General features: G+C 34.5%; 1 protein-coding gene across 2 annotated transcripts in view; it reads right to left on the reverse strand.

Moving 5' to 3' along the window:
- The window catches only part of ADAMTS6 (ADAM metallopeptidase with thrombospondin type 1 motif 6), a 322872-nt gene that overhangs the window by 68938 nt on the left and 238102 nt on the right, over positions 1 to 15832 (reverse strand). For both annotated transcript variants that reach the window (XM_031965568.1, XM_031965571.1), the window contains exon 15: positions 4014 to 4116. In XM_031965568.1, coding sequence (XP_031821428.1) covers positions 4014 to 4116 — 103 coding nt within the window. The remainder of the gene's footprint in view (positions 1 to 4013; positions 4117 to 15832) is intronic.

The raw sequence follows: 15832 nt of genomic DNA on the forward strand, positions 1-15832 counted from the left end.
GAGTTAAAATATCATTTATCATCTCACGTTGGCCTACTACAACAAACTACTAGCTGGCTTCCCTATCTTTCCCAGTCCTCTTTGATCTCAGTACCTTCCCTAAAAGATTATTTCCAATTTATCTTTTACATATCTTGTTTGTTGGAATAACTGTTTACATGTGGTCTTCCCCATCCCACAGAGCAAGGGCTGTTTCAGCCTTCCTTTGAGTTCTTAGTACTTAGAACAATGCCAGGCACCAAGCAGGAATTTAAGATTGTTTGTTGACTTAACTTGTATTAAAAAAAATATTAGGACTGCCTTTAGGGACAATTAGAACATGTAATTGAGAGAAAGTAGAATTACTTAATTTAATTTTTGCTTCTCTTTTCTTTTATATAGAAAACATTGAAAGAGACAACACTGAAACAGCCAATAAGGAGCTAAAATCCAAGTTAAGCTAGGTGGTAATAAGAGAGTCCCTAGATACCCTTGAGGAGTTCTCATCACTAAGCCAAATAAATTAATTCCTGGGATAATGAGAAAACTGGTGGAAGTAACCATTAAAATTATGGTCTCTGCAACTCTGAGATACCACTACACATCTATCAGATTGGCTAAGATGACAGGAAAAAATAATGATGAATGTTGGAGGGGATGCGGGAAAACTGGGACATTGATGCATTGTTGGTGGATTTGTGAACAAATCCAACTATTCTGGAGAGCAATCTGGAATTATGCCCAAAAAGTTATCAAACTGTGCATACTCTTTGATCCAGCAGTGCTACTACTGGGCTTATATTCCAAAGAAATACTAAAGAAGGGAAAGGGACCTGTTTGTGCCAAAATGTTTGTGGTAGCCCTTTTTGTAGTGGCTAGAAACTGGAAAATGAATGGATGCCCATCAATTGGAGAATAGTTGGGTAAATTGTGGTATATGAATGTTATGGAATATTATTGTTCTGTAAGAAATGACCGGCAGGATGAATACAGACAGGCTTGGAAAGACTTACATGAACTGATGCTGAGTGAAATGAGCAGGACCAGGAGATCATTATATACTTCAACAATACTATATGATGATCAATTCTGATGGATGTGGCCCTCCTCAACAATGAGATGAACCAAATCAGTTCCAATGGAGCAGTAATGAACTGAACCAGACACACCCAGCGAAAGAACTCTGGGAGATGACTAAGAACCATTACATTGAATTCCCAATCCCTCTATTTTTGTCCGCCTGCACTTTTGATTTCCTTAATAGGCTAATAGTACACTATTTCAAAGTCCGATTCTTTTTGTACAGCAAAATAACTGGACATGTATACTTATATTGTATCTAATTTATACTTTAACACATTTAACATGTATTGGTCAACCTATCATCTGGGGGAGGGGATGGAAGGAAGGAGGGAAAAAATTGGAACAAAAGGTTTGGCAATTGTCCATGCTGTAAAATTACCCATGCATATAACTTATAAATAAAAAGCTACAATTAAAAATTTTTTTTAAAAAGAAATGGTCTTTTTTTATATTTTATTAATCCCTTCAGGTAGTATGCAATGGGAAGAATTTATAAGCTAATTGATCTGTCTTGTCCTCTTAATAGTTATGGTACAAGAAAATGCCCCATTATTTGTTAGTTTTGTTAGTTTTGAAGCACTTCAACAAATAGTAGTAATGAGGCTGCAACAAAAAGTGTTGGATTTGTATTTGGAGTTGGGCTATTCAAGTTTCAAACCCCACATCTTCCTAAGGTTCAGTCTCCTCATTTTCTCATTTGTAAAATGGAGGTAATAATATCCTCAATATACAATACACTCATGGGGTTGTGAGACTTAAATGATATAATCTTTGTAAAGCACTTTGCAAACTAAAGTGCTATATTAATGTCAGTTATTATCACCATTCAATATCAACATTAATAGTTGAATGTTTGCCCAAACTGTACTGATCTCACAGCAAAGATGAAATACTTATGCTTGCTAGAGAGGAATAAAAGAAAGAAAATAAGTGTTTATATAGTACCTACTATATGCCAGGCACCATTACGTGCCTTTCCAAATATTATCTCATTTGATCTTCACAATGACCTTATGAGGTAGGTTATGGTATTAGTAGAAGAATCTGAAGCAGATATAGATTAAGTGACCTGATAAAGAGACAGACTACTGGTTAAGTGTCTGAGGCTGGATTTGAACTCAGATGTTCCTAATTCTAGGATCAATGTTCCATCCACCTGGCTGCTAAAGGTTGTCCTTTAAAGGTCAATTAACTGAACAGCAGCTTCAGATGAAACTCACTAGGAATGTAGGTTCAATACACAAAATGATCTTCTGTCAAATGGCAGTTAGGTGATATAGTGGATCGAGAAGGACATGGAGACAAGAAGTCATGAATTCAAACGTGACCTCAGAAACTTACTAAATGTGTGACCCTAGGCAAATCAATTAAATAAATAAATTAAATAAAGTTTGACTTAATCCACTGGAGAAGGAAATGGCAAACCACCCTGGTATCTTGGTCAAGATAACTCCTTGAACTGTATGGTACATGGAATCAGACAAGCCTGAATAATAACAGCAACAATTTAAACATTATACCAAAAATTCAAGTATACAGGGACTAATGATCTGGTCTGTGAATTATGCAGGCTGCTTACTTTCCCTCCTACTCCCTCCATATTTTTTCTTCACCTTGATGCTTTCAGTTTTTTAACCTTCATTAAAAGGTGGACAGGTAAAGTAATAACAGGAGAAAGCCAAATTAGTTATTGTTGCTGCTTGATAGCAATTTCTGACAAAGACTCCATCAGTAGGAAAAAGCAGGTTTGGGCATTAGCTATGGTTTTCAATGATCCATTCATCAGTAAATGATCAGGAAGACTAGCTGGGAAATAATATACTTTTATTTCCCCCTGGACCTGTGATATCTGTTTTCTTAGGGCAGTTAGACAAAGGTCTTGATGAATTAATCTAGAAGAAAAATCAAACCAGAATCTGCATTTGAAATCTCAGAAGCCAAAAAAGTTTAAGAGGTTGCTCCTGATATCCAATCAAGGTAATTAATTGGTGATAACTCAGAACTTATGTTCCAGCTAATGGGTACTTTATGTATCTACCTATCTAAAATCACAATCCCCTGATAGACTTGATCTAAGATGATGCTCCAATTTTTCTAAGACAATTGGAGATAATTTCAGACTATAGTGACAGACAATGCAAAAATTATTTTAAATATTTTAGAATGGCAGGATGTTCCTGTAATGGCCTCTACCTACTAACCTGAGAAGCTCCAAGGGGAAGTTTTAAAAGTTCTAACAAGAAAGGTGTTACACTGTCAGATCAAGCCCAATAATAATGGTCTAATGTTCCTTTTTCCATCTATGCAAAGTCAATATTAACTAGCCAACTATTCCATAGGAGTCTTTCCTCTCCTATTAGCATCAATACATAACAGTCCCTGAGGCCCAGGTTCCTCATTCCCTTCCCCCCTTATTTGGTCTGGCTAAACTTAAATAAGAACTCTACAAAAATCCATCAGACTTTATTGGTTTAAAGATAAGATATCCTTTTCCCTATGGGAGGCGCACTTCTCTTCAAGGGAATCTGACTAGTTTTCACAATATTCCCTGACTGCTCTTAATCTTGTAACTTCCCTTAATTAAAGTGGCTTGCTATCTTGTTAGCCCTGTATTTCCTTGTATGAGACTTAGACATTCTTAACCTTCCAAGGTCTGTGGTAAGGCAATACTTCAGAGTTGCCTCAAACAGTATAATTTATAAATATTACACTATTTTGTGTAAGTATAGATGTCCACCTTAAAGGTCTGTGTACTGAAATAATAGATTGCTTTATTATTTTCATCAACTATACTAACTTAGGAATCTTAATAAAGGGAGAAATGTTTTCATAAGAATTACTTTCCAACCAATACTTATATCCTAGAACTGGAGAATATGATTTTTTTCTACTAGGACAGGGATGATGGCAAAGATGTCAACATGCTGGAGTCTCTATTACTTATACATTACCTCCAGTGTAGGGCTTCCAGTTATAATATTTTCCCCGGAAAGGCATATTATCAAAATCTGCACACTGCTTTTCTCGAAAATCTCGGGCCCCAGAAGGGCATGGCTAAAATGAAACAAAAAAAAAAAAAAATCATAAATGCAGATTTAGATCATAAATGCAAGAAACAGGTCAACAATTTGATGGCCTTAACTGCCATTACTTTAGTTCATGACTTTGGACTGATCCTCAACTTTATTGTTTTGCAGTAAGTATTCAGACTGAAGTGCCTGTTTTTCAGTCTTACATTGGCATGAAGCTATTGAAATAATTTTAAACAAAGTGTTACAACAGTTTCAGTACAACCTGACACTCAGATACAGGTCACAATCCACTTTGCAATCAATCCATCAGGTATCTCCTTATAAACACACGTAAAAACTAGCTCAAGAAGTTAAACAGAAAGTCTTTTTTTTAGTCACACAGCTCTATGGTGCAGCTGGAACAGCTGTTCTCAGTGAGGTATTTAAGGGATCAAGAAGCAGGTTTGCAACCTGACATTCAGCACTATTAATTGTGGTTTGGAGAACTACTACTGTAGCTGTTTACTGTCTAGTCCTGACAAAAACCATATTTTAGGGCTGAGAATGAGACTGGTGATATATTTGGCCTAAAGTTTAAATACCTTCAAATTCAAGGACTTGGGGTGCATTGAGATTTACATTAAGCTTATTAACATCATCAAGAATAAAAATATTGAGGTCTCAATTGTATATGTTAGGCACATAAAAGGGGAAAAACAAGGATATTATTTTTTCTGGATGTTTTTGGACATTATTCTTCTACAGTACATAATAAAAAAGAAAAACTATTGCCAATCTAGCCAGATCTCAATTCCAAACAACAGATACTATAATGAGGCTGGATCTGGAGTCAGTGGACTTGAGTTTAAATCCTAACTTTACAATTTTATAATGTTGGGCATATGACTGAACTCACTCAGGCCACAGTTCCCACATAAATGAAATGAGAAGATTGGACAAGAACAGTGGTATCAAACTCAAATACAAATGGTGGCATTAAACTGTACATAAGGATCTCAATTGGATAATCTATTGACTTAGAAAACCACATATTAATGTTATCTATTTTCATTGTATTTTTAATTTATTTCATTAAATTCATTATAATCTGGTTCAGGAGTGCTATAGGCTTCCACATGTTTGACACTTCTAGATAATCTTTCAAGCTCCTTTAGTCACTTAATCTATGATCCTATGATTCTCCAAATGCCCTTCCAATTCAGAGTTCAAAGGGTAACAACTTTCAGTATTTGAACCATCTGCCCTAATTTGACTTATCTTTTCTTGCTCTACAAATGTACTTAAAACATGAAGTTCCAAACTTTTGAAATGCTGATTTAAAAAAATTTCCCTCAAACATGAACAGAACATGTCATCAAACCAAAATTTCTAATTGCAAATACATGCAGAATATGCTGGTGGTAGCCCTACAACTCAGTGAGAAGGTGATTTTACCACCCATCTATCTCTCTTCTCAATTTATACATTTTTGGATGACTTTTCTAAGATAGATTTTTTTTAATGTAATTAGATATTACTACATGGAAACAGTTGCATCACTATCATAATATACTACCTTTAGTATTTCAGATTTCCACCATATTAAGCCTAAAGTTTCAGGATTTGAAAACAATGGCATACGTTCTAGCTTCTATTGGGAAACCTAAATTTTAGAATGCTTTTAAGAATATGAAAAGACTGAGTTATAGTGCCAATAATTGTTTGTCAAATTACTTTTCTCACTTCTAATTAACAAGAAACTAAAATAGCTCTGCACCCCAGATGATGAAGTACATCATGTTGGAAGGATATGCTTCCCAGGTCCTTTTGCTCCATAAACTATTACTTTGTGGCAACAAGCAAATGTTTCTCTTTTAAGTACCTTCAGGATACATTGTAAGAATTTTTGGTAATCTTTCCATTTAACAGGACTTTTTTTCTGAGATATCTATCTCATGTTTTTGGATATATGATAATCCATTTGAAGTTCACCATGTCATTTTGGCCACAAGTTTTTAGCTCCTAACAACTTCATTTAATACTCACTCAATAGGCATTGTCAGCATTCATTACATTTATACTGTATATATATACTGTATATACATACTATAGTTGACTGAAAAGACAATAATACCTGTCATACCTAGTATACTAGGTATTATTGTCTTTTCAGTCAACTATAGTTGAAAGCACTAGAGAAAAATCCCAATATAGAGATATACAAAAGTACTAAAAGAAAACAAGTTAAAGGAAAGATTGGGATAAGTCAGGCAAACCTCTTGGAGAAAGCAGAGCTTGAACTAAGTACTAAAGGAATAATAAAAACTGGATTTGAAAAAGAGAAATATTCCAAACAAAGGCAAAAAGGCAAGAAGATATAGTGAAGATATCGAAGTAGCTATTTTTAAACTTTTTAGTCTTAGGACCCTTTGACACTCTGAAAAATTTTTGAGGATTCCAAAGAGCTTTTGTTTATTTGGATTAAATCTATCAGTTTTATCATATTGGAAATTAAAAGCATCAATATTATTATAAAAAGGTTTGACCTCACAAAATTCTGAAAGGATCTCTGAGAGCTTGAAAAATCTCTGAATAACATTTTGAGAATCACTGGTCTAGAAAATAAGAACAGTTAGGTAATGCAGTAGATAGAGTTGCCAGCTCTAGAGTAAGGAGAACCTGAGTTCAAATGTAAACACTAATTAATGACTCCAACCCTGTTTGCGTCAGCTTCTTTATGTGTAAAATGAGCTGAAAAAGGAAATGGCAAACTATTCTAATATCTCTGCCAAGAATGTCATAAAGGGTCAGATACCACTAAATAACTAAACAACAGTGTCAAAAATGGGATACCATTGTGATTTGGGCAGACAGAGGATGAAGAGAGATGAGATTTATTAAGTAATATAGAATTGGTCCACAGACTGAAAATAAGGCATTTAAAAGGGACTATTTTAAAAGTCTCAACCAAAACCTCACCTTCTTAATTCTAGTGCCTTCCTTCTTTTAATTATTCTCTATTCATCCTGTATATAACTTAATTTGCATATATTTGTTTGTATGTTGTCTACCTGATTAGATAATAAACTCCTTGAGAGCAGACAATGTCTTTTGCCTCTTTTTTGTATCTGCAAGACTTAGCACGGTACTTAGCACATACAAGTGATTGAGATTGTAGAAAAAGAGGACCAAAAATTAATCTTGACAGGCAAATCTAAAATGAAATTTAATAGCAATATATATAAAATATTATATTTAAGCTTTAAAAATCTAGGGAAATCTATAAGAAAGATATGTCTACATGACAATTCATCTGAAAACAATCTGGAGGTCTTAGTGAACTACAAATTCAATATGAATCAGTCTGGTGAAGAGATAACCACAAAGGCTAATGTAATCTTAGGTTGTATTATTAGAGACATAGCAATAGATTGACCTCTGCCCTGATCATACAATATCAGATAGAATATTACCTTTTAGGAGGAAATACATTAAAAAGGGGGGAAGCCTACTTTTAATGCGAATATATTATAGTTTTTAAAAGATTTTGACAGTCCAATGCTGAAAAATTACCCATGTATATATCTTGTAAATAAAAAGCTACAATAAAAAAAAAATACTTTGCCAGTCTAAATTAATGGGCTGAAATAAGATGAAAGGCTTTAAGTCTCTTCTGGCAGAACTGACAACCATTAACTTATTGGTAATTGCGGAAAACCGACTCCTCTCTGATAAACCTTGGATAAGATGACCCTGAAGATTCTTTTATAGATTTATGGATTTATTTATAGATTATGATTTTTTAAGTATCCATAGCAATAATCCTAAATAAAAGCTATTTCTAATAAGTAGGCTACCTAGATAATGTTTTGTACCAAAAAGCATGAGCACTATTTTTTCGAGTCTGCTTTTTTCTGTAATATTTGTATAGAAGTTGACTCTAATAAATAGAGAGAATTGACCTATACAGTATTATTGTAGTAATACAAAAATACCTTCTTCACTATCTTATTGATATCTTAAATTCCAACACAACAAATCTATTCCTTTGTCTTAAAGTTCAATTCTCTATTAAAATACAAATACTTTTAAGACAAAGTTCTTAACTTTTTAAAATATATATTAATGATTCACTATAATTGGCAGTCTTTGCAAACCTATATATTTTATTTTGCCATTTAAAAACATGCTTGTCAAAAATTGACAGTCTTCACCAGACTCCCCCAAGAGACATTAAAAAGGAGGTAAAAACCTCTGACTTAGAAGATACACCTATATTCTTCCCCATCTTGACTAATAATTCAGCTCTCTCTCCTTACTAAGATATTTCATCTCTTTCAGTCTATGATTCCTTATAAAGGAGAGCAGGGATGGGAGGTGTTCAAATTTTGATCAATGTTTCCCAACTTGTGTGACACAGAATATTGGGGCTGTGGAATGAGAATAGGGATTCTGTGAGGGGGAGAAATGATGCTAGAAATATTTTCTCTTTAGAATACTAAACATGAAATTTATAGATAGATATAAGTGCAAATATTTTTCAACATAAAAATTGGACATTTTACTCCAATTATCCCAGTGATAGCATCATTATTACATTTACATTATAGTCTCTGCTTTCAAGACACTCAGGTCCTAGGCAAACAATCTATCTTTATGTAAACATATATATGTACATTTATAGCAGAGATTGTCTTGATTTTCTGTTTTTGACCCTAAATGCTTAGCACAGTATTTTCATAATTGTAAGTGCTTAATTTTTTTTCATCCATTCATTCATTCATTCATCCATACACTTTGAGTTTTGTGAATAGAATGAAGAATGATTGTGGCTACTGAACAATTGTGATTGAGGATGGGAAAGAAGAGAAAGAGGAGGAATTCTAGTAGTATAGATAACTGATAGATTTAAAATACATGTATTGTTGACATGAAAACATAGATTTAAAAATGCTTCAAGTAGTTCAACTCCTGCCTTTTATGGATGAGGAAACTGTAACCCAGAGAGGCTAAGAAATTTGTTTATAGGGGCAGTTAGGTGGTGCAGTGGATAGAGCACCAGCCCTGAAGTCAGGAGGACCTAAGTTCAAATCTCTTCTCAGACACTTAGCACTTCCTAGGTGTATGTCCCTGGGCAAGTCAACTTAACCCCAAATGCCTCAGGAAAAAAAAAAGAAAGAAAGAGAAAAAAAAAAGAAATTTGTTTACAATCATATAAGTAGTAAGTGACAGAACTGAGCTTTGAACTCTAACCCATCAATCCAAATCTGTCATTCTTTCAATTGCACCACACTGCTATACAAATATTACTGGGACTTGGGGAAGAATGGTCAATAATGCATTTGTCATTCTGGAGGAAGAGAAAGAAATTGTTTAATTAGACAAAGTCATAGCTACTGCAAATTCATCCCTAAAAGAAACAAACAAATACCAACAATAAAAATCACCCAAACTAGTGAGTAGCACAAGAACTATTTTTTTGGGGGGAAGGGAGGAACAGCAGACAGTTAAGGCTCAATAAATCTGAGAATAGAGTTGGGAGTGAAAGCAGACCAGACTCCTAGATTTTAAATCGAACAGGTTTTTTAGTCATCTAAGCTTGTGTCTGCCTTTTATAAGTCAAACGGGAAAGGATCTTCAGGTAGGATTCCTTGGCCTTTGTACTTGGTATTTCAGTAACTATCTATAAATTTTGTGTATTTTTTTTTTTTTTGGTATCTCCTCCCTTAATTGTTTTTTTTTTTTTTAAGCTTTTAAAATCTATTTCTGTCCCAGTCTCCAAAGATAAAAGGGCAGTAGAAGTGAGGTGAGATAGTAAGTTAACAGGACCCAGGCTAGTGACAGTGAAACAGACAGCAAGGAATATGAAGTGATAATGCTGAATTTGGACTAAGGATACTTTTAAAATCCTAGTTTTGCCACTTCCTATGAGTGGCAAAACAAGTTTCTAAGCTCAGTTTTCCCTTCTATCATATGGGAAGAAGAGGGAGGATTGGACTAGGTGAGCTTTAAGGTACTTACTGGCTCAAAAATTTCTGATCCTAGTGCAAGAGCTAGAAAGAGATGCCATTCTGTTGATGTTATATATATTATAGAGTAATTGAGTAAATAAAGGGACTCACCCTGCCTTAGGGATTTTGAACAATCCCTCTGCCCTGGAACTGGAGATAAGAGCTCATTATTTCATAAGTAAATGTTTTCCATTTGAGAGATGTGGAAAGCGAGACTGAGAGGTTGTGATTTGCCCAAGGTGGCCATAGTAAGAAGACATCAGAACAAAAGCACAAGTTTTTAAACTCTAAACCCAGGACCCTTTTCACTACAGCTTCAACTTGCCAAAGGAACAAAATGAAACAAGGACCTTCATACTCACTCTGGCAATAGAGGTGGTATGTTCAATTGAAAGTGAACTTTTGGGAGGAACAGAACTGATTGGATTTTGTGCTATACTAGTTATTATGTATTGAATATCTCCTTCAGTACTTCCTTTCCCCCAGTCACTTTACAGTTATACAGAAAACTCATAGGACTTTGAATATTTCCCAAGAATTCAATCACTTGTCTTCTATCAAATAAGGCACATATTAGAAATTTTAAAACTGACAAAGAAGATACTATATCCATCAGTCCAATGAAAATGGCTATAACAAAAAACACTTTTAATTTACACATCCTTTTATTTTCCATAACTGTATCTTATCCTTTTTAAAAGCCTGCTTACATGACCCACCTGATCTTATCTCTATATGTGTGTATGCATGTATTTATACATGTGTGTATGTCTTTTATATTATGCCATAGCCAAACATACATATATCATATGTAGAGCTGTGAGACCTACATGCCCATTACCTTCTGATAAGGTATGTCACACTCTTGAGTGGATAAATAAACCAGAATGTGCCCATCTGTCTGTAACCTATGCCAGCTTGTTTGTGCAGCAACCAAGGACCTTGAAAATTTTTGCAACAGCCCTTTTCCCTGGGTGATTACATTTCTCCTACTATTTGGGAATTTTACATATTAGGATCATATGTTTGGTGGCATTTTACAGCTCAAAACTCTTTTTACTTAATTATTCCTGTTTCAGTCAATAAATTCAACTGAACAACATAAAGAACTTGTAACTCAAAAGGGAATTCTGATTATTTCTGTACTCTCTCTACTGCCCGTTTGTTTCCAGAGTCCATTAGCTAATGCTCCATTCTCCACAGCTCAATATTTCCATTAGCAGATGCCTTCTCAATTAGAGTCATACTGCTTTATATACAAGTTCACTTCTGAGTCTCTTTGATGACAAAGAAGCTTAGTAGGAGCTGTCTATGCTGGTTCCAAAGAATGAATGTGCTCAAAGGAAAAGACAGGAGTATTAGCTCATCTTTTAAGAAAAACTTAAGCAAAATGCATTTTTTTATTTTGTTTATGAATAGTAGTGACTTTGAGGAGTAATGCTTTTTTAAATCACTTAAGGATAATGAATGCTGACACTATGCAGAAACTCTAACAGAAAACAGTGGGCATAAGCAACAAATTTTTCATATAAACCCTGACAGATTTGCAGCCTCTTAATACCTACATTAATCAAACATGCCTCTCCCTCTAAAAACTGACCAGCAATAAGGTCTCTCATAAATCCTCAAAGTTGCAAATCTCAGCATCTCTTCCTTCTTTTAGAGATTATCCACAAACACTCATTGCACAGAAATAAAAATAAATGTCATGGCATTCCATGATTACCACTTTTTAAATTTCTGGGGTGACTTGCATCTGTATAAGTCAGTTCATTTTCATACCACTCCAGTGTTAGTGTTTGACTGTTCTATTACTACAAACAGTCTTAAATTTTTTGGAAGCACTTACCTATCACATAATTTTATGCTTTTTTAATGCTTTTTTCAAGGCAGCTAGATGACTTAATAGATAAAAGCACCAGGACTCTCTAGTTTAAAAGACCTGAGATGAAATGTGATTTCAGATGTTTACTAGTTATATGACTCTGGGCAAGATACTTGACCTCTATCTCCCTCAATTTTCTCACCTGAAAAATGGGAATTATAAGAGCAAGTACCTCCTAGAGTTGTTGCGAGGATAAGATAAGATACTATTTTTAAGTGCTTAGCACAATGCCTGGTACATATTAGATACTTTAAAAATACTTATTCCCTTTCCCTTTGTTTGAATGATAATGCCTTCCCTCTGTTAATTTTCTTTAGTTCATCCTAGTTTGTTTTTGTATTTACATGTTTTCTTTCCCATTAGACCATAAATGCCTTGAGATCATGGACTGCCTTTTGCCTTTCTCTATATCCCCAGCATTTAGCACAGTACCTGGAACATAGTCTAGTGGGCACTTAACAAATGACTGGTGATTGATTTTACTGGAAACTAAGGCAGAAGATAATTTATCTAAGTGCAAAAAAATACTATTAACTCTCAAATTCTACCTATAACAAATGTCAAAGTTGAATTCTGGGAAGTTGTTCTACAGAAAGATGCCAACTAAGGCAAAAAAAAAAAAAAAAGTAACTGTAGAGAGGGGCAGAAATTGTAGGACTGAATGAAAGGTGCAGACTGGGGAAAATGATTTGAATTAAGTTGAGTTTTATAGTGTTCCAGGTAACTTAATTCAAGCAATGAAAAAGTTTCCGCAGTGATATTTGTCAATGTTTATTAAACATTGACCTGAGTCAAGGGTGAGCCAAAATTATAAAGTCACCTGTACCATTACTGTTCTGTCTTTCTTTCTTAGATCCTTCACTTCAGCAGAAAGTTAGCTCATTTAGAGCAGGAAGCATTTATTTTCTTTTTGTCTTAGAATCTCCAGTGCCTTGTAGCTGTCTATTAAATGCCTGTTGAAGTAAATTGGATTGACACCTAGTACCCTCAGGTTGTTCAAAGTCTTCCCCCTTTATCCAGACCTACCTCTTATTCCAAAAGGTTACCATCCTTATTTTTGCTTCAATCAAAATTCCAAGTCTATGTATGATTCAAGTTAGCTGCTGATCTGATTACAATAATTCATTTTAAGTTGTGAAAGTGGCTTTTTGGTAATTTATATATTTAAAAAAAAACAGTTTGTAAAAGAGGTAGACTGTTAGAGGAAAAGAATAAAAATGATCACTTATAAATTATGCCAGTGGGTGGAAGCCCTAATATTACTATTTGGCTTTATGAGATAGACTCTAGGAATTACAGTTGAATAGCCTGCATTAATTTCTTTACATACTGAACTGGTTTGATCTACTTGCTATCCAAAGGACTCTCAAGTCTTCTCCAGCATCACAATAAAAGTGTCCAGTCTGTGGTGCTCAGCTTTCCTTATAATCCAACTCTCACAGTCATACACAGAAGAACCATGGCTTTGACTACATGGACTTTTGTTGGCAGAGGTATGTCTCTGCCTTTTAATATGCTGTGCAGATTTGCCATAGTTTTCCTTCCAAGGAGCAAGCATCTTTTAATTTCGTGGCTTCAATCACCATCTGCAGTAATCTGTAAGCTCAAGAATACAAAATCAGACACTGTTTCCATTTCTTTTCCCTCTATTTGCCAGAAAAATGATGGGGACAGTTGCCAAGATCTGAGTTTTTTTGTGGGTTTTTTTTTTTTTTTATGTTAAGTTTCAAGCCAGCTTTCACAATCTCCTCTTTCACATGCTCCTCTTTCACCCTCAATCAAGAGGCTTCTTAATTCTTCTCCATTTTATGTCATCAGAGTAGGATCATTTGTATAGCTGACATTGTTGATATTCCTCGTGGGAACTTTTAATTCTGGTTTTTGGTTCATCCAGGCATTTTGCATAAAAGTTAAATAAATAAGGTGACAATATAAAGCCTTGTCATACTTTCCGGTCTTAAACTAATTGGTTATTCCATGTTCTATTGCTTCTTGGTCCACATATAGATTCCTCAGGAGACAAATAAAGACTTGCCACATTTTGTTATGATCCATACAGTCAAAGGCTTCAGTATTCAATGAGGCACAAGTAGATGTTTTTTTCTGGAACTTTCTTGCTTTCTCCATAATACAGAGATGTTGACAATTTGGTCTCTAGTTCCTCTGCCTCTTCAAAACCCAACCTGTTCTATAATTCTCAGTTCACATATTGCTGAATCCTAGGTTGCTGAATCTTAAGCATAATCTTGCTGGCATGTGAAATAAGTAAAAGTGTTCAATAACTTGAAGATTCTTTGGCATTGTCCTTTAGTATTGGGACATAAAATGATCTTTTTTTAATCCAGTAGCTACTACTATGTTTTCCAAATTTGCTGGCATTATTGAGTACAACACTTTAAAAGCATCATCTTTTAGGATTTTAAATAGCTTAGTTGGAAGTCTGTCACCTCTACTAATCTTACTGTTAGTATTGCTTCCTAAAGCCCACTTGTCTTCATTCTCCAGTCTGGATCTGAATCAGTAATTATGCCAACATGGAAGAGAAATACAAATAGTTTGGAAACGAAGGCAAAAAGACCTGAGTTCAAATCATATCATATCCAAAACTAGTGACTTGACTTTGTCCTCAGTTTTTCCTAACCTATAAAATGAACATAATAATAACACCTAAACTCACTAGGTAGCTATAAGGACCAAATGAGGACCAACAGATTTTCAAAGTCCTTTGAAAATCTTAAAGCACTAAATAAATGCTAGCTATTATTATTCATTTTTACTTGTTGCTAATTATTACTAATGTTATCTTTGAATAGCTACATTCAAAGATTTGTAGGACTACTCAGTGGAGCAGAATTTAGATTTGTTTCACTCCACAAGGCAAAATCAGGATTGGTGGGTAGAAACTATAAGAAATTCAATTCCTGCTCAATATAAGGAAGAACACTAAAAAGAGTTGTCCCTAAATAAATAGGCTTATCTCTTAAAGCAGAGAATTTCCTCCTCATTATTACACATTTTTAAGAAGATGCTCCACCACCCAGGGTTAAAGTTGTTATGGTACGGATTCCTGAACTGAGTGGAAGATTGAATTATATGGCAGGGAAAGTCCCTTCCAACTCTTAAAATTTCATAATCCCCAAAATAGTTAGGATTAAATAGGGCAAAGAATTAAAGAATGCAATATGAAAGCTGCAGAAGGTATCATGATAGATTTAGAAACATGTATCACTTCAAATGAATTTGTATCCTTACACATCTAAATGAGAGTAGGAAGTTGGGCACTTTCCAGAAGACCTACAAAAGAATGCTTATATTGTGGCTCTGGCACACATATGCAATGAATTCTCCTCTTTCTTTTTCTTCTAACAATTGACACCTTCTGAAATCTTCTCTCTCCTCCAAAGCCTCCATTTGACATCTGCAAATGTCATCACTGCCTTCCCTCATTCCAGCAGGCATAAAGGATCTTTCGGTCCAAGAACTTAATGCACCATTTTATGCTTATCTTACTTTGTTATTAAATTCTTTTTTTTTTTACCATATTCAAGGCACATGGAGTTTCTTCCAGCTCTATATCTATGATCCTATGAGCTTATATTCTAAAGTAGGAGAAGTGTTTAATAAATAATTATCAATTTGAGAGAAGTGATTATTTTTCTATTATATTAATAACCAATTATTAAATCGGGATCCCGGTTGTTCTTTTTCATTTCCTCAGTCAAGGACTAACTAGCCCCTGTAGCCTAGTTAGCCAGTCTCTGAAGGACATTTGCTAATAGATAAGATTGCGCAAATCCTCTGTGAACATGTTCCTTGAGCTTGGGCAGGACCTTACTCAACTAGAAGACTCTTCTTCTGTTTAG

This window comes from Sarcophilus harrisii, chromosome 1, assembly GCF_902635505.1.
Source record: "Sarcophilus harrisii chromosome 1, mSarHar1.11, whole genome shotgun sequence".
In the NCBI taxonomy this organism is placed as follows: domain Eukaryota; kingdom Metazoa; phylum Chordata; class Mammalia; order Dasyuromorphia; family Dasyuridae; genus Sarcophilus; species Sarcophilus harrisii.